The 26,358-nt window shown below is 38.7% G+C and overlaps 1 protein-coding gene across 1 annotated transcript; it reads right to left on the bottom strand.

Moving 5' to 3' along the window:
* Positions 1–243: 243 nt before the first annotated feature.
* LOC138363320 (eukaryotic translation initiation factor 2-alpha kinase 2-like) lies at positions 244–26,118 on the bottom strand. The gene is made up of 6 exons (XM_069322344.1): positions 25,879–26,118; positions 20,167–23,839; positions 19,774–19,864; positions 9,961–10,224; positions 6,519–9,387; positions 244–418 (listed from the first exon to the last, which is right to left on the bottom strand). The coding sequence occupies exons 1-6, from the start codon at positions 25,930–25,932 to the stop codon at positions 281–283; spliced, it is 7,089 nt and encodes a 2,362-aa protein (XP_069178445.1). The 5' UTR covers positions 25,933–26,118; the 3' UTR covers positions 244–280.
* Positions 26,119–26,358: the final 240 nt, after the last annotated feature.

Here is a 26,358-nt window from a genome sequence, read left to right as displayed (position 1 = left end):
AGATGAGGTCGTAGTTGTTGCAGATGTAGTGGATGTCGTAGTTGTTGTAGATGGAGTGGAGGTCGTAGTTGTTGTAGAAATAGTTGAAGTTGAACTAGTAGTTGGTGTAGTGGAGGTCGTAGTTGTTGATGTAGATGGGGTCGTAGTTGTTGTAGATGTAGATGAGGTCGTAGTTGTTGCAGATGCAGTGGATGTCGTTGTTGTTGCAGATGTAGTGGATGTCGTAGTTGTTGTAGATGGAGTGGAGGTCGTAGTTGTTGTAGAAATAGTTGAAGTTGAACTAGTAGTTGGTGTAGTGGAGGTCGTAGTTGTTGATGTAGATGAGGTCGTAGTTGTTGTAGATGTAGATGAGGTCGTAGTTGTTGCAGATGTGGTGGCGGTCGTAGTTGTTGTAGAAGTCGTTGGTGTTGTTGAAACCCTGAAGGTAAAACAGTTATGAGCAAATTAACGTTACTCTAAAATGTAAAAAAAATGTTTTCAGTAATTACTATTAAATTATTAGATAATTGATATATTATTCATTACTGAAAATATGAATATTAATTTAAAGAATTTAATTATTTTTTGAGTAAGTGCAACACTTCGTCTAAATCTGTTTGGTAAGTAACTTCAGCGAATAATTGTTTCAAAAATTTCAACAGTTAAAGGTAAAAGTAAAAGGTAAAATATAAAGATACAAACTAAAGCAGATACAGAGTATTTAGAAAACTGCTAATAAATGTAACTTTAATGACGGTGAAAGAGAGGAGGTATCTGAGGAACACGTATGAAGCGTCTGAGACTTTAAAGACTAATCTGACAGAATTCCAAGACAAAAAGATACTTTATGACTCAGCATGTAACATAGAAAACGAGTTCCATAACAGTGGGAACGACCAAACAGGTTGGACATGGTGTTCACACAGACTGTTGTGGTTTCGAATATATGGTCCATATATAACACTGAAATAACATTTAATGCATTGAAGCATTAAATACTAGTTTTTCTATACCTAGATTAGATAAGATCTTTTGTTCCAGGGCAATATTAGAATATAAAAGCAATGGACATGTGAGATAAGAAAGTTCTTCTGAAACATAAAATGGAAGAATGAATTCATAGACGCAACTGTGCATGTCATAAGGAAATTTGTTCTTCAGGCTATGAAGGAATATGAAATTATGCATATTCTAACCTAACAGGTGAATATAACTCCTACATAAGTCACTTCAGAATGAAGATGATCATAAATGATCAGATAATTACTCGGTAGGGAGAGACTGAGGGTTCAATAAAAGTAGGGGGGATACTTCCGTATTACGAATAAAAAGGCAACGGAAAGTGTTCAGAATTTAACCAGAGAAGCTTCTGGTTGGGTGTTTCGTTTAATCCCCATCAACTTGTGGAGAGTCATTAATTCCCCCTCAATAGTTTACTGAAAATCCAGGAGGAAACATTTATTGTGTGTTGTTGTTGTGTATGTATGAATGTATTGATATTTGTGTATTTACCTAGTTGTGCTTGCGGGGGTTGAGCTCTGCACTTTCGGCCCGCCTCTCAACTGTCAATCAATCAACTGTTACTAACTACTAACTAATTCCTCCTCCCGCCCACTCAAACACACACCCAGGAAGCAGCTCCGTAACAACTGTCTAACTTCCAGGTACTTATTTGCTGCTAGGTAACAGGTGCATTAGGGTGAAAGAAACTCTGACCATTTGTCTCTGCCTAGTCCGGGAATCGAACCCGGGCCACAGGATTACGTGTACTGCGCGCTGTCCAATCAGTTACCAGAACCCTCAGATGTGTCTAGATGTATGCATGTATGTACGTACATTTCTGTATGTGTATGTAGACATGTCGCCGTGATGAAGTGGTAAGACACTCGACTATCGTTTCGCGAGCGCTTTGTCCTGGGTTCGTATCCTTGCCGGGGAGGATTTACTGGGCGCCAATCCTTAACTGTAGCGTCTGTTTACCCAACAATAAAATGGGTTCCTGGTTGTTAAACGACCTTGCGCGTTGTATTACGAGGAACATACGATAAAGGACTTGCCCGAATGGCTATGCATGCTAGTGGCTGTTCACGAATGTAAGAACTATTGTATAAACAAATAAATAAATAATTGTACGAGTGTATGTATAGTAATATATGTGTATAAGTATATATATATGTGTGTATATATATTTATGCGATTGTATGTTTATATACTCACCAAGGTTTGCTTGAATTTGGGAGAAGGGGGGAGGGGGGTTGAGCTATAGCTTTTTTGTCCCGCCTCTCAAATGTCAATCAACTGGTTTGTGATTGTATATGTGTTTATTTGTGTATATGTATGTGTGCATGTTTACGTTCGTGTGTTTTTACGTCTGTGTGTGTGTTTACATGTGAGTGTTTATGTGTGCCCTCGCTTACGTGTGAGTGTTTTTACAGGTTTACATATACTCACCTAGTGGTGCTTGTGGGGGTTGAGCTTCAGCTCTTTGGTCCCGTCTGTCAACCGTCAATCAACTGGTGTACCTGTTCTTGAGCCGATTGGGGTGAATAATATGTATACATGAAAATGTATATGGAGCCTACCTCCACCGCATCTTTTCCAAATGCATGCTATTTGTTAACTACTCTGATAATGAAAAAGTTATTTCTGAGTTTCGTTGTGTGTTCCCTTGATCGCGTTCCACTTAGGCTAAATATTATGTCTTTGCCTCCTGTGAATTGTACCGCGGATATTGTAGGTGAAGATCATATCTCCCGAAACTCTTCTGTCTTCCTGGGACGTGAGGTTTAATTCCTGTAGCTTTTTCTCGTATCACATAGTTCTTAGCTCTGGAACTATTTTAGTAGCATAACTCTGAATGTGTTCTAACTTTGTCTTGTGTTCAACAAGCTCTAGGCTGAAGCTGTATACTCTGGGCTGACAAATGTAGACCTGACAAGGTTCTGAATAGTTCCATTCACAAGTTTCTTTTGCTGACTAACCTAGCATAGGTCTCTGATGAAATCCTTTTCATGTGATCTTCTGGGGACAGTTTCGATGTGATATTCCACAGATTTTTCCCTTTACCAGATTCTTGAGGGATTTCTCCTCCCATATTGTACCTTGTCTTATGTCTAGTCCTCTCTTCACCTGTTTTCATTAGTTTTCACTTCTTCTCAAGTAGACATTTGCTAGGCCATTCTTCTCAGTTTGTTCAGGAGGTCTTATTGTCTCTATATCTTCCTCTTTCTTTATCACTTTTTTTATTTAGTTTTTGCAAGGATATTCCTCATCAGCAAATATTTCAATTGTATACTATCTATAAACTCGTTTATATATAATAAAAAAGCATGGGTCTAGGTACAGAATCCTGTTGGACCCCTGAAATTGACATCTCGCCACTCTGAGGTTTCTTCCCCTCACAGTAACTCACTGTTTACTCCTTCTTAGGTACGGCCTTATCCACTGGAGCACCTTACCTGTTGTTCCTGCCTGTTTCTACAACTTTTGCTCCAGACTCTTATGGTACACTGTTAAAGTGTTTCTGAGAGCCTGTGTGTGTGTATGTGTGTGTGTGTGTGTGTGTGTGTGTGTGTGTGTGTGTGTGTGTGTGTGTGTGTGTGTGTGTTTTCATTTGCATGAGTTTATTTTCTAAGTTAACTTTCACTTTGTGTACAACGAGAATCGGGGTACACATTTCGGATTATTTGTTGTCTACGATATTACTCTAGTATTGCTCAAAAGCACTACTACTAAATGAATGTGATCAAATAATATAATTAATATAGGATTAAATGAGAAATGTAAATATATGGTCTCCAACTTATTTTTTTTTGTCATCTAGTGTCAGTAACTATGATGCTACATATTCTGTAAAACGACAAAACTAATTTATTTACATTTTCCATAAATTATAGATGATATTAGCTATCAATAAGCCAACTATTTTTATTTCTAAGGATTTATAGCAAAACCTAATTCCTATTGTTTGTGATATGAACAAATATCAAAAGAGTTCAGTCGCATATTGAGATAATGAGCCGTTATACAGTAATTGATATTCATAACACATTAATCATTAAGAATTAGGGGCCAAGGACTTAACAAGAAAAAAAAACCCAGCTGAGTGATTTGTAAGTAATATAGTGGCAAGTTAAAAAACAACTTGAAGATCTCGATGACAAAAACAACAGGACTGACAATATTTTAACAATGGTAATTTAAAGAACCAAAAAGACAGGCAGGAATGCCAGAGAGTTTAAACTGCGTAAGAGAATACATGTTTAGAAGTATATATTCACAGTATGGAGAATATTCATAGGAGAGCATTGAGAATTACGTTAGAATAAGGATCAGATCTGAAATCTATTTTATTCTGAATGTAGGTGAATGACTTCAAAGGTCATGAGAAATCTTGCATGTTAAGGATTTTAAATTTAATAAATCAAGAGTACAAGAGTAATAAAACATCTTCTGATGACAAAGAGGCAGCTGAGATGGTTCAAGATGAAGTAATGGTTTACGTCAGATAACAAGTGGTAAGTGACAAAAGGAGTCACAAAGCAGAAGGACATCTGTCATGTGTGCAACCTTAGCGAATATGCGAGTAGTATTGAAGAAACTAGAAATATAAGCTCACAGAACTTCATGACCAATGTAATAGAGACCCTCTTTTGGGAATATGTATTACGGTTTGAAGACCCAATTTCATGAAATACGTATGTGAAAGTAAATTAAAACAGATTACCTAGAGGCGTACCCTGGATGCTTGAGGTATATACAAACAAATGAATAGAGATCTATAAAATTTATTTAAGCCAGAACAAAAGTGTGTTGCTAGGTGCGTTAGTCAGCAGTATGCATAGGTGCAGTGGTGCACAGGAACGTAAATCAATATATATATATATATATATATATATATATATATATATATATATATATATATATATATATATATATATATATATATATATATATATATATATATATATATATATATATATATATGTCGTACCTAGTAGCCAGAACGCACTTCTCAGCCTACTATGCAAGGCCCGATTTGCCTAATAAGCCAAGTTTTCATGAATTAATGTTTTCTCGACTACCTAACCTACCTAACCTAACCTAACCTAACTTTTTCGGCTACCTAACCTAACCTAACCTATAAAGATAGGTTAGGTTAGGTTAGGTAGGGTTGGTTAGGTTCAGTCATATATCTACGTTAATTTTAATTCCAATAAAAAAAAATTGACCTCATACATAATGAAATGGGTAGCTTTATCATTTCATAAGAAAAAAATTAGATAAAATATATTAATTCAGGAAAACTTGGCTTATTAGGCAAATCGGGCCTTGCATAGTATATATATATATATATATATATATATATATATATATATATATATATATATATATATATATATATATATATATATGTCGTACCTAATAGCCAGAACGCACTTCTCAGCCTACTATTCAAGGCCCGATTTGCCTAATAAGCCAAGTTTTCATGAGTTAATGTTTTTTCGTCTACCTAACCTACCTAACCTAACCTAACCTAGCTTTTTTTGGCTACCTAACCTAACCTTACCTGTAAATATAGGTTAGGTTAGGTTAGGTAGGGTTGGTTAGGTTCGGTCATATATCTACGTTAATTTTAACTCCAATAAAAAAAAATTGACCTCATACATAGAGAAAAGGGTTGCTTTATCATTTCATAAGAAAAAAAATTATAGTAAATATATTAATTCAGGAAAACTTGGCTTATTAGGCAAATCGGGCCTTGAATAGTAGGCTGAGAAGTGAGTTCTGGCTACTAGGTACGACATATATATATATATATATATATATATATATATATATATATATATATATATATATATATATATATATATATATATATATATATATATATATATATGTCGTACCTAGTAGCCAGAACGCACTTCTCAGCCTACAATGCAAAGACCAATTTGCCTAATAAGCCAAGTTTTCATGAATTAATTGTTTTTCGACTACCTAACCTAACTTTTTCGGCTACCTAACCTAACCTAACCTATAAAGATAGGTTAGGTTAGGTTAGATAGGGTTGGTTAGGTTCGGTCATATATCTACGTTAATTTTAACTCCAATAAAAGAAAATTGACGTCATACATAATGAAATGGGTAGCTTTATCATTTCATAAGAAAAAAATTAGAGAAAATATATTATTTCAGGAAAACTTGCTTATTAGGCAAATCGAGCCTTGCATAATAGACCAAGAAGTGCATTCTGGCAACTAGGTACGACATATATATATATATATATATATATATATATATATATATATATATATATATATATATATATATATATATATATATATATATATATATATATATACACACACACTCACATACACACTATTTACTTGTATGTTCTAAAATCAACTGTTATATTCATCAACAGAAACATCACCACCACCATCATTTTGTTAATCTATTCGAACTATTCATCCTACAAAAGGAAAATGGTTTTTTACTTCAAATCGAATAGCTGCGTGAAAGAGTTATGTATTTACGTTGTTGTGGAACTTGTTGATGTAGAAGATGTTGTTGTTGTTGTTGTTGTTGTACTTGTAGTTGTTGTAGAAGCAATGGAGGTCGTAGTCGTTGCTGAAGTAGTGGAGGTCGTAGTTGTTGTAGATGTAGTGGAGGTCGTAGTTGTAGGAGGAGTGGATGTCGTAGTTGTTGAAGATGTAGTGGAGGTCGTAGTTGTTGTAGATGTAGTGGAGGTCGTAGTTGTTGTAGTGGAGGTCGTTGTTGTTGATGTAGTTGACGTCGTCGTTGTTGTAGATGTTGTGGAGGTTGTAGTTGTTGTGGATGTAGTAGAGGTCGTAGTTGTTGATGTAGTCGAAGTCGTTGTTGTTGTAGATGTAGTGGAGGTTGTAGTTGTTGTGGATGTAGTGGATGTCGTAGTTGTTGTAGATGTACTGGAAGTCGTAGTTGTTGTGGAGGTCGTAGTTGGTGTTGATGTAGTGGAAGTTGTAGTTGTTGTGGATGTAGTGGAGGTTGTAGAAGTAGTGGAGGTCGTAGTTGTTGTAGATGAAGTGGAGCTTGTAGTTGTTGAAGATGTAGTGGATGTTGTAGTTGTTGTAGATGTACTGGAAGTCGTAGTTGTTGTGGAGGTCGTAGTTGGTGTTGATGTAGTGGAAGTTGTAGTTGTTGTGGATGTAGTGGAGGTCGTAGATGTTGTGGATGTAGTGGAGGTCGTAGTTGCTGTAGATGTAGTGGAGGTTGTAGTTGTTGAAGATGTAGTGGAGGGTGTGGTTGTTGTAGATGTACTGGAAGTCGTAGTTGTTGTGGATGTAGTGGAGGTCGTAGTTGTTGTTGATGTAGTTGAGGTTGTAGTTGTGGTGGATACAGTGGAGGTCGTAGATGTTGTGGATGTAGTGGAGGTTGTAGATGTTGAAGATGTAGTGGAGGTCGTAGTTGTTGTAGATGTAATGGAGGTCGTGGTTGTTGTAGATGTAGTAGAGGTCGTAGTTGTTGATGTAGTCGAAGTCGTTGTTGTTGTAGATGTAGTGGAGGTTGTAGTTGTTGTGGATGTAGTGGATGTCGTAGTTGTTGTAGTGGAGGTCGTTGTTGTTGATGTAGTTGACGTCGTCGTTGTTGTAGATGTAGTGGAGGTTGTAGTTGTTGTGGATGTAGTGGAGGTTGTAGATGTAGTGGAGGTCGTAGTTGTTGTAGATGTAGTTGAGGTAGTAGTTGTTGTAGATGTAGTGGAAGTCGTAGTTGTTGTAGATGTAGTGGAAGTCGTAGTTGTTGAAGATGTAGTGGAGGTTGTTGTTGTTGTAGATGTAGTGGAGGTCGTAGTTGGTGTAGATGTAGTGGAAGTTGTAGTTGTTGAAGATGTAGTGGAGGTTGTAGTCGTTGTAGATGTAGTGGAGGTCGTAGTTGGTGTAGATGTAGTGGAGGTCGAAGTTAATGTAGATGTAGTCGGGGTTGTATTCGTTGTAGATGTACTGGAAGTCGTAGTTGTTGTGGATGTAGTGGAGGTCGTAGTTGTTGTAGATGTACTGGAGGTCGTAGTTGTTGTAGAGGTAGTGGAGGTTGTAGTTGTTGAAGATGTAGTGGAGGTTGCTGTTGTTGTAGCTGTAGTGGAGGTTGTAGTTGTTATAGATGTAGTGGATGTTGTAGTTGTTATAGATGTAGTGGAGGTCGTAGTTGTTGTAGGTGTAGTGGAGGTCGTAGTTGTTGTAGATGTAGTGGAGGTCGTAGTTGTTGTAGATGTAGTGGAGGTCGTAGTTGTTGTAACTGTAGTTGAGGTCGTAGTTGTTGTGGATGTAGTGGAGGTTGTAGTTGTTGTGGATGTAGTGGAGGTCGTAGTTGTTGTAGATGTAGTGGAGGTCGTAGTTGTTGTAGATGTAGTGGAGGTTGTAGTTGTTATAGATGTAGTGGTGGTTGTAGTTGTTATAGATGTAGTGGAGGTCGTAGTTGTTGTAGATGTAGTGGAGGTCGTAGTTGTTGTAGATGTAGTGAAGGTCGTAGTTGTTATAGATGTAGTGGAGGTCGTAGTTGTTGTAGATGTAGTAGAAGTCGTAGTTGTTGTAGCTGTAGTTGAGGTCGTAGTTGGTGTAGCTGTAGTGGAAGTCGTAGTTGTTGTAGATGTAGTTGAGGTCGAAGTTGTTGTAGCTGTAGTTGAGGTCGTAGTTGTTGTGGATGTAGTGGAGGTTGTAGTTGTTGTGGATGTAGTGGAGGTCGTAGTTGTTGTAGCTGTAGTGGAAGTCGTAGTTGTTGTAGATGTAGTTGAGGTCGTAGTTGTTGTAGATGTAGTTGAAGTCGTAGTTGTTGTAGATGTAGTTGAGGTTGTAGTCGTTGTAGATGTAGTGGAAGTCGTTGTTGTTGAAGATGTAGTGGAGGTCGTAGTTGTTATAGATGTAGTGGAGGTTGTAGTTGTTATAGATGTAGTGGAGGTCGTAGTTGTTGTAGATGTAGTGGAGGTCGTAGTTGTTGTAAATGTAGTGGAGGTCGTAGTTGTTGTAACTGTAGTTGAGGTCGTAGTTGTTGTGGATGTAGTGGAGGTTGTAGTTGTTGTGGATGTAATGGAGGTCGTAGTTGTTATAGATGTAGTGGAGGTCGTAGTCGTTGTAGATGTAGTGGAGGTCGTAGTTGTTGTAGATGTAGTGGAGGGCGTAGTTGTTGTAGATGTAGTGGAGGTCGTAGTTGTTGTAGATGTAGTGGAGGTCGTAGTTGTTGTAGATGTAGTGGAGGTCGTAGTTGTTGTAGATGTAGTGGAGGTCGTAGTTGTTGTAACTGTAGTTGAGGTCGCAGTTGTTGTGGATGTAGTGGAGGTTGTAGTTGTTGTGGATGTAGTGGAGGTCGTAGTTGTTGTAGATGTAGTGGAGGTTGTAGTTGTTGTAGATGTAGTGGAGGTCGTAGTTGTTGTAACTGTAGTTGAGGTCGTAGTTGTTGTGGATGTAGTGGAGGTTGTAGTTGTTGTGGATGTAGTGGAGGTCGTAGTTGTTATAGATGTAGTGGAGGTCGTAGTCGTTGTAGATGTAGTGGAGGTCGTAGTTGTTGTAGATGTAGTGGAGGGCGTAGTTGTTGTAGATGTAGTGGAGGTCGTAGTTGTTGTAGATGTAGTGGAGGTCGTAGTTGTTGTAGATGTAGTGGAGGTCGTAGTTGATGTAGATGTAGTGGAGGTCGTAGTTGTTGTAACTGTATTTGAGGTCGCAGTTGTTGTAACTGTAGTTGAGGTCGTAGTTGTTGTGGATGTAGTGGAGGTTGTAGTTGTTGTGGATGTAGTAGATGTCGTAGTTGTTGTAACTGTAGTTGAGGTCGTAGTTGTTGTGGATGTAGTGGAGGTTGTAGTTGTTATAGATGTAGTGGAGGTCGTAGTTGTTGTAGATGTAGTGGAGGTCGTAGTTGTTGTAGATGTAGTGGAGGTCGTAGTTGTTGTAGATGTAGTGGAGGTCGTAGTTGTTGTAGATGTAGTGGAGGTCGTAGTTGTTGTAGATGTACTGGAGGTCGTAGTTGTTGTAACTGTAGTTGAGGTCGCAGTTGTTGTGGATGTAGCGGAGGTTGTAGTTGTTGTGGATGTAGTGGAGGTCGTAGATGTTGTAACTGTAGTTGAGGTCGTAGTTGTTGTAGATGTGGTGGAAGTTGTAGTTGTTGTAACTGTAGTTGAGGTCGTAGTTGTTGTAACTGTAGTGGAGGTCGTAGTTGTTGTAGATGTAGTGGAAGTTGTAGTTGTTGTAACGGTAGTTGAGGTCGTAGTTGTTGTAACTGTAGTTGAGGTCGTAGTTGTTGTGGATGTAGTGGAGGTTGTAGTTGTTGTAGATGTAGTGGAGGTCGTAGTTGTTGTAGATGTAGTGGAGGTCGTAGTTGTTGTAGATGTAGTGGAGGTCGTAGATGTTGTAGATGTAGTTGAGGTCGTAGTTGTTGTAGATGTAGTGGAGGTCGTAGTTGTTGTAGATGTAGTGGAGGTTGTAGTAGTTATAGAAGTAGTTGAGGTCGTAGTTGTTGTAGATGTAGTGGAGGTCGTAGTTGTTGTAGATGTAGTGGAGGTCGTAGTTGTTGTAGATGTAGTGGTCGTAGTTGTTGTAGATGTAGTGGAGGTCGTAGTTATTGTAGATGTAGTGGAGGTCGTAGTTGTTGTAGATGTAGTGGAGGTCGTAGTTGTTGTAGATGTAGTGGAGGTCGTAGTTGTTGTAGATGTAGTTGAGGTCGTAGTTGCTGTAGATGTAGTGGAGGTTGTAGTCGTTGTAGATGTACTGGAAGTCGTAGTTGTTGTGGATGTAGTGGAGGTCGTAGTTGGTGTAGCTATAGTTGATGTCGTAGTTGTAGATGTAGTGGAAATCGTAGTTGTTGAAGATATAGTGGAGGTTGTTGTTGTTGTAGATGTAGTGGAGGTTGTAGTTGTTATAGATGTAGTGGAGGTCGAAGTTGTTGTAGATGTAGTGGAGGTCGTAGTTGTTGTAGATGTAGTTGAGGTTGTTGTTGTTGTAGATGTAGTGGAGGTCGTAGTTGTTGTAGATGTAGTGGAGATCGTAGTTGTTTTAGCTGTAGTTGAGGTCGTAGTTGTTGTGGATGTTGTGGAGGTTGTAGTTTTTGTTGAATTTGTTGTAGGTAGTGTTGTTGTAGTTGTACTCCTAGTTTTTGTAGCTTTTATCGTGGAAGTCGTAGTTTTCTTTGGAGTAGTTTTTGTAGTAGTTCTTGTCGTTTTTGTGGACGAAGTTGCTGAAATGCATATACTTTAAAAAATTTCCAACCTTCGCATGTTACAATTAAAATATTATATAAATAAATTATATATATATATATATATATATATATATATATATATATATATATATATATATATATATATATATATATATATATATATATATATATATATATATATATATATATATATATATATATATATATTATATATATATATATATATATATATATATATATATATATATATATATATATATATATATATGTCGTACCTAATAGCCAGAATGCACTTCTCAGCCTACTATTCAAGGCCCGATTTGCCTAATAAGCCAAGTTTTCATGAATTAATGTTTTTTCGTCTACCTAACCTACCTAACCTAACCTAACCTAGCTTTTTTTGGCTACCTAACCTAACCTTACCTATAAATATAGGTTAGGTTAGGTTAGGTAGGGTTGGTTAGGTTCGGTCATATATCTACGTTAATTTTAACTCCAATAAAAAAAAATTGACCTCATACATAGAGAAAATTGTTGCTTTATCATTTCATAAGAAAAAAATTATAGTAAATATATTAATTCAGGAAAACTTGGCTTATTAGGCAAATCGGGCCTTGAATAGTAGGCTGAAAAGTGAGTTCTGGCTACTAGGTACGACATATATATATATATAGACATATGTCGTACCTAGTAGCCAGAACGCACTTCTCAGCCTAATATGCAAGGCCTGATTTGCCTAATAAGCCAAGTTTTCATGAATTAATTGGTTTTCGACTACCTAACCTACCTAACCTAACCTAACCTAACTTTTTCGGCTACCTAACCTAACCTAACCTATAAAGATAGGTTAGGTTAGGTTAGGTAGGATTTGTTAGGTTCGGTCATATATCTACGTTAATTTTAACTCCAATAAAAAAATATTGACCTCATACATAATGAAATGGGTAGCTCTATCATTACATAAGAAAAAATTAAAGAAAGTATATTAATTCAGGAAAACTTGGCTGATTAGGCAAATCGGGCCTTGCATAGTAGGCTGAGAAGTGCGTTCTGGCTACTAGGTACGACATATATATATATATATATATATATATATATATATATATATATATATATATATATATATATATATATATATATATATATATATATATATATATATGTCGTACCTAGTAGCCAGAATGCACTTCTCAGCCTACTATGCAAGGCCATATTTGCCTAATAAGTCAAGTTTTCATGAATTAATGTTTTTTCGACTACCTAACCTACCTAACCTAACGTAACCTAACTTTTTCTGCTACCTAGCCTAACCTAACCTATAAAGATAGGTTTGGTTAGGTTGGGTAGGGTTGGTTAGGTTCGGTCATATATCTACGTTAATTTTAACTCCAATAAAAAAAAATTGACCTCATACATAATGAAATGGGTAGCTTTATCATTTCATAATAAAAAATAGAGAAAATATATTAATTCAGGAAGACTTGGCTTATTAGGCAAATTGGGCCTTGCATAGTAGGCCGAGAAGTGCGTTCTGGCTACTAGGTACGACATATATATATATATATATATCTCTGCTATTATATCTACATTTGAGTGAGGTGGGAGGGATGACGTGGCATATGGTACCTGGAAGCTATGGTACCTGGAAGCTTTATTATATATATAATCCACAGATTATATATATATATATATATATATATATATATATATATATATATATATATATATATAATCTGTGGATTTTCCGCATATATATATATATATATATATATATATATATATATATATATATATATATATATATATATATATATATATAGAGAGAGAGAGAGAGAGAGAGAGAGAGAGAGAGAGAGAGAGAGAGAGAGAGAGAGAGAGAGAGAGAGAGAGAGAGAGAGAGAGAGAGAGAGAGAGAGAGAGAGAGAGAGAGAGAGAGAGAGAGAGAGAGAGAGAGAGAGAGAGAGAGAGAGAGAGAGAGAGAGAGAGAGAGAGAGGATGGATAGATAGATTGATAGATAAATGGATGGACGGATAGATGGATTGTTAGATACATTGATAGGTGGATAGATAGATATAAGAACAGATTGATGGAAGGATACACAGATGGATGGAGAGTGAAAGATACATGGATGGATAAATGGATAGTTGGCCATATAGATCCATAGATGAATGGACAGATAAATGTTTAGATGGACAGATAGATGGATGAATAGATGGTTAAATATATGTATTGATGTATAATTAGTTGAACATATATATGAATTGATGTATTGATAAATGAATGTATAGGTAAATAGATAGATGAGTATATGATGGATAGATGAGTAGATGAATGGATAGGGAGATAGTTTGATTAGATAGTTGGATAGAGAGATAAACCTATAGATGGATCGATAGGATAGATAGATGGACGGAAAGATGGATAGATCAATAGATGAATAGATTGACGGGTTTTTGGATTGATGGAGGGATGGTTGGACCCTTCAAGCTTCCAACTTTGGACAGACAGACATTCTCTCTTCATCTACACCTATAAGAGACCATGCCCGTTTGTTCTTGTGTATCCCAAGCTTTAAGCCAGACGCTTGGGGCTAGCCGCACCCGAACTATACAGAGGGACTGGCCTGGGGAAGAGGATGAACATAGGCTGTTCTGGGCCGCCAGAATTTATAAAGAAAACAACGTGCCAGAGCCACATTTAAACCCCCCCCCCACTCACACCTATTTTTGTCACTTGTCACAAATATTTTTAAAACAAACATTTCAAAAATTTGTTTTTATACCAATATATTTAACATTATTCACTGATCTGGAGAAAATTCATATAAGTTTCCTGCTATTCAAAATTTGGCAGTAGTGGCATAAAACAGGCGATCCTCCCACAACTTCAAAGGTTTCTATAGCCAAACCGCTTAATCAGAGTTAATAGGGGGTAACTATTCTATTTTGTAAGTGTTTCACCTAACCTCCTCTCACTGGCCACCAGCCTCACAACAGTGGTAGACAAATATATTTTTTTTTTATGAGTGGGACAAAGACAAAAACAGGCAATAGATAGATGGATGGATACATAAAGTGATCAATAGATGTATAGATGGGTCAATTAGTTCGATAGATATTGATGAATAGATTGATGAGTAGATAGATAGATGAATAGTTAAACTGGCGAATAGTTACTGCTGACTAGATGATTGGATAGATGTATAGATAGATGAATAGATGGATAGATGAGTAGATGGACAGATAGATGGACGGATATATGGATAGGTTGACAGATGGATGCATAAATAAATGGACAAATAGATGAATATATGGATGGATAGTTCAATAGTTGGTTGGATGTACAGACGGATACATAGATAGCTGGATAGACAGATGGGAGACAGACAGCCTGTCCCAGGCAACGCTGGATACCTTCCCCTCCCCTTGTATACATATAGTGCTTTCTCATCATAATTTATATAGCACTTTCTCATCATAATTTATAAAGCACTTTATCATCATAATTTATAGTGCTTTCTCATAATAATTTACATAGTGCTTTATCATCATAATTTATATAGAGCTTTCTGATCATAATTTATATAATGCATTTTCTCATCATAATTTATATAGTGCTTTTTCATCATAATTTATGTAATGCGCTTTATCATCATAATTTATATAGTCTTTTCTCATTATAATTTATATAGTGCTTTCTCATTATGATTTACATAGCAATTTCTCATCTTAATTTATATAATGCACTCTATCATCATAATTTATATAGCACTTTCTCAACATAATTTCCATTCCTGTTCTGTTTAAGACACTAAGATAAAATGTATGTTTCAATTACAGTAATTTCTTCTTCAAGAAATTACTGTAATTAATTAAAAGAAATTTCTTCTTAAAAAAGTAATTTTTTCTTCATATTGTGGGAAAACCCGACTTATTCACTTTTGTTTGATACTTCTAGAAACCTTTATTCAGAATTTGACTTTCCTCTGTGTTCAGAGTTTCTCAGACTACATGCATCAGTTCCTGCCTTACTTTATCATTAGGAGCCGGCGTGGTGGGCAGCAGGCCTTTTGTCAGACTTTTGCAATGTCGTTAATTTCTTCATGCCTGGCATTCTTTCCCTCTGATCTGTGGCAGATGAGACCCTAAAGGCGACACCATTGATCTATTGACGCACTTCCCAGGAAACCCATGGGTTTCGTAAGCTTATGGACGACATATGGGCGGTCTGCCACTCTTGTTCTTAATTTATCTGAACACAAACATGAGGTGTCTGCCCTTCCAAGTTATTTCTCTAATGATTGAAGTCTCCCATTATTAGAATTGTTTCCATCACTTTGCATAAAGCTTTCGCACCTTGAATGATGATTTTACACTTCTGTTGTTCTCTTCATATTTCTACCTGGGACCAATGTTGTCTATATGCGTGGGTTATATCTCGCCGTATCCAAAACCCTTGCAGCTTTGATTTATTGGACAGTCTTAATTTTAATAAGTGTAACGATAAGCTCTTCAGTCTTTTTCTCCGGATTAACTAGCAGTATCAAAGACACAACATCAGTAAGTTGTCTCTACAACCGCGATAACATCAGTAAGTTGTCTCTACAACCGCGATAACATCAGTAAGTTGTCTCTACAACCGCTATAACATCAGTAAGTTGTCTCTACAACCGCTAAAACATCAGTAAGGTGTATCTACAACCGCTATAACGTCAGTAAGTTGTATCTACAACCGCTATAACATCAGTAAGTTGTATCTACAACCGCTATAACGTCAGTAAGTTGTCTCTACAACCGCTATAACGTCAGTAAGTTGTATCTACAACCGCTATAACATCAGTAAGTTGTCTCTACAACCGCTATAACATCAGTAAGTTGTCTCTACAACCGCTATAACATCAGTAAGTTGTCTTTACAACCGCTATAACATCAGTAAGTTGTCTCTACAACCACTATAACATCAGTAAGTTGTCTCTACAACCGCGATAACATCAGTAAGTTGTCTCTACAACCGCTATAACATCAGTAAGTTGTCTCTACAACTACTATAACATCAGTAAGTGTCTCTACAACTACTATAACATCAGTAAGTTGTCTCTACAACTACTATAACATCAGTAAGTTGTCTCTACAGGCGCAGTAACATCAGGGTTTGCTCGCAGCTTCGTTTTTTTTGATGATTTACTTTGTTGCAATTACCAATGACAATTTCTATACCCTAAGATTTCTTGGTTCCTTTCTCTATTGAATTCTCTTTTTAGCTCCTTGGTTGATTGGTTAAGTAAGAGTAAAAGGTTGGGATGGAGGGGACAATAGAAATGGGGAGTTAGGAATAAGAGGCTATAGAAGACGAAGGTTAAGACGGAAAGAGGGAGAATGAGATCGTAAATAGGTAAAGATTAGAATATAGGAGGACGATAAGAGAGGAAAAAGTGAAGGTTTAAAGGAAGTAAGGAAGAGGTAAAGTGTAATATGCTGAGAAATGTGAGAGAAAGAGGGAGAAGATAGAGAGTGGGGGGAGGGGGGGGGGAGATAAAATAGGCTAAGAATATACTCGAGTAGGGAAACAGGAGGAGGGAACGAAAGGTACTGGAGATGAAGAAGGTGGACTAGAAGAAGAGGGTGATGGGAGATGCGAGCATGGGGGAAGAGAATGAAGAAGAGAGCAAGGAGGGAGACGAACAGATGGGTAAGAGCAGCAGGAGAAGGTGGGAGAGATTGGAGATGACGGAGTAACGGAGATGACATATAATGGTTCTGGAGAAGGGGGGTCACTAGACGTGGAGTGACACCAGCAGTAAACAATCAGATGGTCAGAGTACAAGTCTTAGTTCATGAGGCTGAGAGAGGAACGTGGGGGAGTATATGTCAGTAATATATCTGCAAGTATATATATCAGCCCATTCTCCTAAAATGAAAATACTTATAGTAACTAATTGGTGGAAAGCGCCAATATGTAGTGACGGACCACCAGAAAGTACTCTTTTGTATAATTAAATTTAGGCAAATAGGAAACTTTTTTAAGAGTAACGTATATATAAGACATAACCTAACCTCTCCTAGCAATCTAAAGCCTGATACATGTTATCTTAGGCCTAATATAGTACATATATGTGCTACACTAGGCCTATGAATAATTAAGTTTGATTTTCAACTTAATGTTTTCCCGAATTCTATCAAATAAAAAATATAAAAGTGGTTTACTAGTGGTCAATCACTACATATTGCCGCTATCAACCAAATAGTTAATATAAGTATTATCATTTCCGAAGGTTGAGTTGAAGTGTGTATATATATATATATATATGTCGTACCTAGTAGCCAGAACTCACTTCTCAGCCTACTATGCAAGGCCCGATTTGCCTAATAAGCCAAGTTTTCATGAATTAAGGCTTTTTCGCCTGCCTAACCTACCTAACCTAACCTAACCTAGCTTTTTTGGGCTACCTAACCTAACCTTACCTATATATATAGGTTAGGTTAGGTTAGGTAGGGTTGGTTAGGTTCGGTCATATATCTACGTTAATTTTAACTCCAATAAAAAAAATTGACCTCATACATAGTGAAAAGGGTAGCTTTATCATTTCATAAGAAAAAAATTATAGTAAATATATTAATTCGGGAAAACTTGGCTTATTAGGCAAATCGGGCCTTGAATAGTAGGCTGAGAAGTGAGTTCTGGCTACTAGGTACGACATATATATATATATATATATATATATATATATATATATATATATATATATATATATATATATATATATATATGCGGAAAATCCACAAAGAAATATGAAATGAGGTGAGCGTTTCGGCTCTGTTAAAGCCTATCTTTAACCTGAATCATCATAGTAAAGTTAAACAGGCAGTATTTTCAGGAATGTTTCTACGAGCTTTGAGGGTTTGCGGGAATTTGATTGAGTCTGCTCTAATCAGTCAGTGTCCAAATCTTCTTAATGTTAGTACTGGAATGTACAAACTTGATCCATTTTTAAGTTATAATATTGCACAACAGTTTAAGAAACAACTCTGATAGAGAGGCTTACAATGTCTCATTATAATTGTATATTCATATATTGTGTGTTCATGAGGCTTTTCTTTAATCTTTTATCCTTATTCTCTGACCGCTTAATCCTCTTTGACCATTCTAAGCTAAGCTATACCTGTTTTTGGTTAATTACACCTGACCAACCCTAGGGATGGGTTGGTCAGGTGTCGGCCTATATATCCTCCCCCTTCTCCCTTCTCCTTAGTCAGTCTGGTGTTGACAAAGGCTTTAACAGAGCCGAAACGTTCACCTCATTTCATATTTCTTTGTGGATTTTCCGCATAAAATGATCAGTGTTTTGTGATCGTATATATATATATATATATATATATATATATATATATATATATATATATATATATATATATATATATATACGATCTATATATATATACATATATATATATATGTCGTACCTAGTAGCCAGAACGCACTTCTCAGCCTACTATGCAAGGCCCAATTTGCCTAATAAGCCAAGTTTTCATGAATTAATTGTTTTTCGACTATCTAACCTACCTAACCTAACCTAACCTAACTTTTTCGGCTACCTAACCTAACCTAACCTATAAAGATAGGTTAGGTTAGGTAGGGTTTGTTAAGTTCGGTCATATATATATGCTAATTTTACCTCAAAAAAAAAAAAATTGACCTCATACATAATGAAATGGATAGCTTTATCATTTCTTAAGGAAAAAATTAGAGAAAATATATTAATTCAGGAAAACTAGGCTTATTAGGCAAATCGGGCCTTGCAAAGTAGGCAGAGAAGTGCGTTCTGGCTACTAGGTACGACATATATATATATATATATATATATATATATATATATATATATATATATATATATATATATATATATATATATATATATGTCGTACCTAATAGCCAGAATCCACTTCTCAGCCTACTATGCAAGGCCCGATTTGCCTAATAAGCCAAGTTTTCCTTAATTAATATATTTTCTCTAATTTTTTTCTTATGAAATGATAAAGCTACCCATTTCATTATGTTTGAGGACATTTTTTTTTAATTGGAGTTAAAATTAACGTAGATATATGACCGAACCTAACCAACCCTACCTAACCTAACCTATCTTTATAGGTTAGGTTAGGTTATGTAGCCGAAAAAGTTAGGTTAGGTTAGGTTAGGTAGGTTAGGTAGTCGAAAAACAATTAATTCATGAAAACTTGGCCTATTAGGCAAATTTGGCCATGCATAGTAGGCTGACAAGTGCGTTCTGGCTACTAGGTACGACATATATATATATATATATATATATATATATATATATATATATATATATATATATATATATAATATAATATAATATAATGTGTGTGTGCGTGTGTGTATGAATGCAGGTGAGTGTGTGAGCTAGTGTGTACAAGAGAAGAAGGGGGGAATACTCACTGGGGTAGCAGCAGAGACATTTCTTCCCCTTGCAGCCGGCTTTATTTGTCCATCCGGCACACTGCTTCTTGTGGTGGACGCAGTAACCGCCGTGCTGCAGACACTGTGGCGAGGGCCTGCACGGCCCGGCGCAACACTTGCACTTCTTACCACACCTCTTCGGGATCTCTCGCTCTTCCACCCCGCACTTCTCCTTACACACGCCTCTGTGTTTCTCGCATTTCTTGCTGGGCTTAACCGCACAACCTGTCGGCCCATAACAGAGTCTGGGTGACTAAAATAATTATTTCGACATGATGATATCGGTGTTTATAATTTAATGCAGGATCAATTGTTTTTGTTAATAAAGGTTTGATTGTTAATTTTTATGTCAATGCAAGTGCTAGTTTATTAACACGGGACTGAGGTCAAATACAAAATTTAGGGTCACTCTGTCACACAGATGACGAAAGAGAGAGAGAGAGAGAGAGAGAGAGAGAGAGAGAGAGAGAGAGAGAGAGAGAGAGAGAGAGAGAGAGAGAGAGAGAGAGAGAGACAGAACAACTTACGGGAGAGGCAACACTCGCACTTGCGACCCTTGCACTTGCCAGCCACCACTTTGGTCTTGCACTTGTTGCGTCGAGTGCACTTCCCGCCCAGCTTAGTGCAAGCTTTCTTGGACTTGCAATGCCTCTTTTTGGCGCCATGATGGTAGTGGCCGCCATGAGGCCTTTTCTCTTTAGGGTGTGGGACCTTCTTGTCCTTTTTCACATCGAGTTTCTCATTCTTCTTCTTATTCCTCTTCTTATTCTTCTTCTTCTTCTGCCTCCTGTCTTTCTTGTTGCCTTTATCGGTCTTCCTTCTTTTCGCATCTTTGTGCTTCCCGTATTTGTTTCTTCGTCCGGGTTTGTGGGTTTCTTTTTTAAGTGCAATCTTCTGGTTATTTTTCTTCTTTGTTTTTTTGTTTGACTTGCTGGGAAATTTTCTTATTTTGTTTTTCACACTTTTTCCCTTCTTGGCACTTTTATTTTGATTCTTCGGTTTTTCTTTGTACTTTTTGGCTTTCTTTTTAATTGTTTTTGGCTTCGTCTGTATTTTGCTTCTCTTCTTTGCGCCTTTCTTTTGTTTTCTTTTTCTTTTGTTTAACTTTTTTGCCACTTTTGTGCGTTTTTTATGCTGTTGATTATTATTTTTTTGCTTTTTTACTTTCTTGGAAAGTTTATTTTGTTTCTTCTGCTTTTCGACTTTCTTAGAACTTTTATTTGCCTTTTTTACTTGCTTTGAATTTTTGTTTTGCTTTTTTATCCTGTTATATTTTTTAGCCTTGTTCCTCAAGGCACTTTTGTTACTCATATTCATATATTTGCGTCTCATTTTCTCCTGTTCTTTACGTGTCCTTTTTCGCTTATGTGCTTTCTTCGTGTCTTTGTTTTGTTTCTTAAGAAACTTTACTCTTTTGTTGACACTTTTTCTTTTCTTTGCTTCTTTATTTAGTTTTCTTTGTAATTTGTTGAACTTCTTTGTTTTCTTTGATTTTTTCTTTTGCTTCTTTGTTATTTTGCGGGAATTTTTGCCTTTCTTTGTTCCTTTATTACGTCGCCTTGCTATATTGTTCTGTTTGGGTTTCTTTGTATTATTCCTTTGATTTCTTAGTCGTTTGGTGAACTTCTTTTCGTTCTTTTTACCTGTTTTTTGCTTCTTTGCCTTCAGATGTCTTTCCTTTTGCTTCTTGGATTTCTTAGAACTTTTCTTTTCCTTACTTGCTCTGTCCCCTTGATTATCTGTTGTTGCCTTCGTTTCATTTACATTCCTTGCTCTTTTGACGTTCTTCTTTGCTTTCCTTCCCTTTTTTCGTTTATATGTCTTTTTTGCGTTTTTATTTGTGGTTTTAAGTTTTCTGTCACTTTTCTTTCTATTCTTCGACTTACTTGTAAGTTCTCTCTTGGTCTCCAGGTCTCCAGAGACTCCTGCGAGTTGTTCAGATTTGTTGTGTCGATGTTTGGTGTTCTTGGTGAGGCGATCACTCTTGTTCTTGGTGCGGCGATCCGCCTTGTTCTTCGTACGGCTATCACTCTTGTTCTTGGTGCGGCTATCACTCTTGTTCTTGGTGCGGCTATCACTCTTGTTCTTGGTGCGGCTATCACTCTTGTTCTTGGTGCGGCTATCACTCTTGTTCTTGGTGGGGCGATCACTCTTCTTCTTGGTGGGGCGGTCCGCCTTGTTCTTGGTGCGGCGATCCGCCTTGTTCTTTGTGCGGCGATCCGCCTTGTTCTTGGTGCGGCGATCACTCTTCTTCTTGGTGAGGCGATCCGCCTTGTTCTTGGTGCGGCGATCTCCCTTTTTCTTGGTGCGGCGATCCGCCTTGTTCTTGGTGAGGCGATCCGCCTTGTTCCTGGTGAGGCGATTCGCATTGTTCTTGGTGGGGCGATCACTCTTCTTCTTGGTGGGGCGATCACTCTTCTTCTTGGTGGGGCGATCCGCCTTGTTCTTGGTGCGGCGATCTCCCTTGTTCTTGGTGCGGCGATCCGCCTTGTTCTTGGTGCGGCGATCTCCCTTGTTCTTGATGGGGCGATCACTCTTGTTCTTGGTGGGGCGATCTCCCTTGTTCTTGGTGAGGCGATCCGCCTTGTTCTTGGTGGGGCGATCCGCCTTGTTCTTGGTGGGGCGATCACTCTTCTTCTTGGTGGGGCGATCCGCCTTGTTCTTGGTGGGGCGATCACTCTTCTTCTTGGTGGGGCGATCCGCCTTGTTCCTGGTGAGGCGATTCGCATTGTTCTTGGTGGGGCGATCCGCCTTGTTCTTGGTGGGGCGATCACTCTTGTTCTTGATGAGGCGATCCGCATTGTTCTTGGTGAGGCGATCCGCCTTGTTCTTGATGCGGCGATCACTCTTGTTCTTGGTGAGGCGATCCGCTTTGTTCTTGGTGAGGCGATCCGCCTTGTTCTTGATGCGGCGATCACTCTTGTTCTTGGTGAGGCGATCCGCATTGTTCTTGGTGAGGCGATCCGCCTTGTTCTTGGTGCGGCGATCACTCTTGTTCTTGGTGAGGCGATCCGCTTTGTTCTTGGTGGGGCGATCACTCTTGTTCTTGGTGGGGCGATCACTCTTGTTCTTGGTGGGGCGATCCCCTTTGTTCTTGGTGGGGCGATCACTCTTGTTCTTGGTGGGGCGATCACTCTTGTTCTTGGTGGGGCGATCACTCTTGTTCTTGGTGGGGCGATCCGCCTTGTTCTTGGTGGGGCGATCACTCTTGTTCTTGGTGGGGCGATCACTCTTGTTCTTGGTGGGGCTATCACTCTTGTTCTTGGTGGGGCGATCACTCCTGTTCTTGGTGGGGCGATCCGCCTTGTTCTTGGTGGGGCGATCCGCCTTGTTCTTGGTGGGGCGATCCGCCTTGTTCTTGGTGGGGCGATCACTCTTGTTCTTGGTGGGGCTATCATTCTTGTTCTTGGTGGGGCGATCACTCCTGTTCTTGGTGGGGCGATCCGCCTTGTTCTTGGTGGGGCGATCACTCTTGTTCTTGGTGGGGCTATCATTCTTGTTCTTGGTGGGGCGATCCGCCTTGTTCTTGGTGCGGCGATCACTCTTGTTCTTGGTGTGGTTATCCACTTTGTTCTTGGGGCGGTGTTCGCCATCCCTCTCTATAAAGAGGTGACTTTGTTGTGTATTCTTTACGTAGGGATCCCGCTTTCCGTTATTTGCACTGTAAACAGTCTCCTTCTTCACGCTGTGGCTGCCTCCTGCTTGGTCAGTCTTGTTGATACCATCATGGAATTCAGATTTTTTACTTGGCCGTCCTCTCTCATCTGAGTTATGGGAACTTAATGTTGCATTTGTTTCATAGGAACTTTCTCTCCCATTCGAGTTACGGAGTCCCCCTCTCCCGTTCACGGTGCGTTTTCTTCTATATTTAACTCTACGTTTTCTGTCGTTGCTCCACTTGTTGCCACTCGGGTACTTTTCTGAATCGTTGAGAAAGCGTTCTATATTGTTGACACGACGACTGTTATTGCTATCTTTGACGTGACGATAATCTCCCATACTCTCGTCACCACTTATAAATCCGGTCCTGACACGATGATCGTCTTTCTCTTTTTTAACACCGTGATCTTCTCCATCTGTGGAGCTGACATGGTGTCCTCTGTCATGGTTGTCGAAGGCAACATCTCTGTTATTGTGGCTGTGGGCTGTGGTTTTGTTCCTTGGTCGATCCAGCACATGCTGCTCTCCAAGAACAGTGTCCTGAAAAATAGTTAGAATTTAGGAAGTGTCTCATTACAGTGTGTAACACATGTATGTTTATTTTTTGTCCCCGGGTAGTAAGGGTTGTTTATAAATTGTTTATGTCTCCAAAGTATAGAAAATGGCTATTATTTTTCAACAAACTTTGCTTTTGTGACCATGACAGTGATGAAATGAAGAACAAAACAAAAGGAATAATTAATACATATCTTAAACCAGCTTGTTAACTATTGCAAATCAAACACCTCCTTGATCTCCTCCGGGGTTGGACTTGTGCCCAAGATGCACCAGACATTTCCCCCCCTTAACTACAGCACTGAAGCGCTGCAACAAGAAGCTTGTCGCTCTCTTTTTATTTTGTAACCCTAATGTTTGTCTCCCAGTTCTTTCAGGAACTTCATTTGCCCCACGAACCAGAGTTTCCGACCGAATCGCAATAAATCTGTAGCAATGTGCCAGACCTCTGTATTTGATGGCTTTCTGCGTTTCCCTGAAAGAAGCAGCATCACCCTTCTTTGATAGGTACTGGCCAGTGTGGCGGCGGCCCGTGTGTACTCCCACACCACCAGCTTGCTGCGTGATGGAGGCTGGAGACCAGTCGGCTACAGTTAGCCTCACACAACTATCCATCGAGAATTATGATTGTATGGCGAGAGTCATAGAGAGATTGGGGTTGACTGCCATGCCTGTCATTAAATAGGACAGGCTCCTATTGCGATAACGAATGGTATGAAGATTGAAATGTGGGTTTGATTTTCCATTGAGTGTTTTCTAAGCTTATTCTTGGATTTTATCGACGTTCAATCAACGTCGATTCCACATCGATAATGTTGATTCGCCGTTATTCGAGCATGTTTTATTTACTGGAAGAGGGAACAGAAGGAATAAAGGGAGGGATGGAGGGAGACTGTGAGGTAAGGAGGGAGGAGACTTCCAATACTTTTATACAATCAGTTTGGCCGAGTACTTATAGTACTGGAAACGTCAAGGGGCATGGAGGCCCTGGCTGACCGGGTTTGAATTCTTCAGGGGTCAAGAGTTTATTGATGCATGTAGGCTTGTAGAACATTCAGGCTTGATACGCGCGCTCGCGCACGTGCACACACACACACACACATATATATATATATATATATATATATATATATATATATATATATATATATATATATATATATATATATATATATATATATATATTTATATATAGTCTATGTACCTATACATCTAACACTATCCATCCCCCTGTCCATACATCTATCTATCAACACAATAAGGAAAGATGCAAGAGACATGCATGTGGTACCCAACTGGGACTTCAGGCCTTCCCTGGAGTGCCACTTGAGCGTAGAGATATTAGACGATCCATATCTTAGTCATGTAAATGGCTATCCCCATTAACGTGGGAAACCACATTTCATTCACTTCGACCATCGGGGTCTCGAAGTCAGGATCATCACACAAGCGGAAGCCTGTAACTCTCCCTACCCATCAGGTCTGTGTCGGAGGCTCCGGTGGTACAAACGAATGAAATGTTTGTTTCCACACGTTATAATGTGCTCAGAATGTGAAAAGAAATTAGAAGAAAAACAAATTGGAGATTCACGGCGCTTAGGGGTATGAACATGTCTTGATCACGTTACTGGCTGCGATTTATACACTGCAGGCAACCTATAGAGTATGTCAGTGTATTGTGTGTGCGTTTATGTCACCAATTACACGAACAGCCTAGTGGACCAAACTCTCACAAGTCAAGTCTGGCCTCGGGCCGGGCTAGGGGAGTAAAAGAACTCCCAGAACCCCTTCAAACAGGTTCAACCAGGTAACAGTCTGATTACTAGCTTGTCAAATTTACCTTCATCGCTTGTGGTAATTTAAGAACCGGATTCCGAACAACACTATTTTGGTATTGTATCAATGGATTTAAGTATAAGCTAAAGACTCGTAAAATGTTGATCGTGACACTTGTCTCTACACTTAAAAAAAAAAATCTAATGACGCCTAAAGCACATTGTAAGCCAGAAATGCCTCACCCTTACCTGCGACAGAAGGAGAACAGAGATAAGGGCAGCTAGCACGAGGAAGGTCTTCATGGTGGTGGCAGAGTTGGTGTGGGGTTGACGCAGCGTTCCAGCTACGGTCTCTGCTCTTGCTGGCGGGTGCGCCCTCTACATCGAGCATCCGGGGGTAGGACGGCTGCCTACTACACCGACACAGAGCCCAGCAATGGCGACCGGTTCTCTTTGCGGGCGCTTTATGAATCGTTGCGTTCGGATGTCTCTCTTGCCAGGTGCAGTGGGTGGGATAGGAGGGGACGTCACTGGAAGGGGAGGAGATGATAGGAAGTGAACGAGAGGGGGGGGAGGGAGAAGGTGGAGAGGGGTGGTGGCGGTACACGAAAGAGTGAGATCAATACACTTTAACATGAACACATTTTACGATATCACGAAACAAACATACCTACATCCTACAGTGAAGGGCAAAACCGCCGTGTCAACACTACCACAGCTGTGCCACAC

This window comes from Procambarus clarkii, chromosome 1 (assembly GCF_040958095.1).
Source record: "Procambarus clarkii isolate CNS0578487 chromosome 1, FALCON_Pclarkii_2.0, whole genome shotgun sequence".
Lineage (NCBI taxonomy): Eukaryota > Metazoa > Arthropoda > Malacostraca > Decapoda > Cambaridae > Procambarus > Procambarus clarkii.
The sequence above is the reverse complement of the archived record's forward strand: the minus strand, read 5'-3'. Positions and strand labels throughout refer to the sequence as shown.

What these genes read in the sequence shown, in the direction of transcription:
- LOC138363320 (XM_069322344.1), bottom strand. Translation starts at nt 25,932, where the DNA reads ATGAAGACCTTCCTCGTGCTAGCTGCCCTTATCTCTGTTCTCCTTCTG. An exon ending in CTGTTCTCCTTCTGTCGCAG is followed by an intron (nt 23,840 to 25,878) that starts GTAAGGGTGAGG and finishes ACTATTTTTCAG; the next exon opens with GACACTGTTCTTGGAGAGCA. An exon ending in TCAACAAGTTCCACAACAAC is followed by an intron (nt 419 to 6,518) that starts GTAAATACATAA and finishes TTTTACCTTCAG; the next exon opens with GGTTTCAACAACACCAACGA.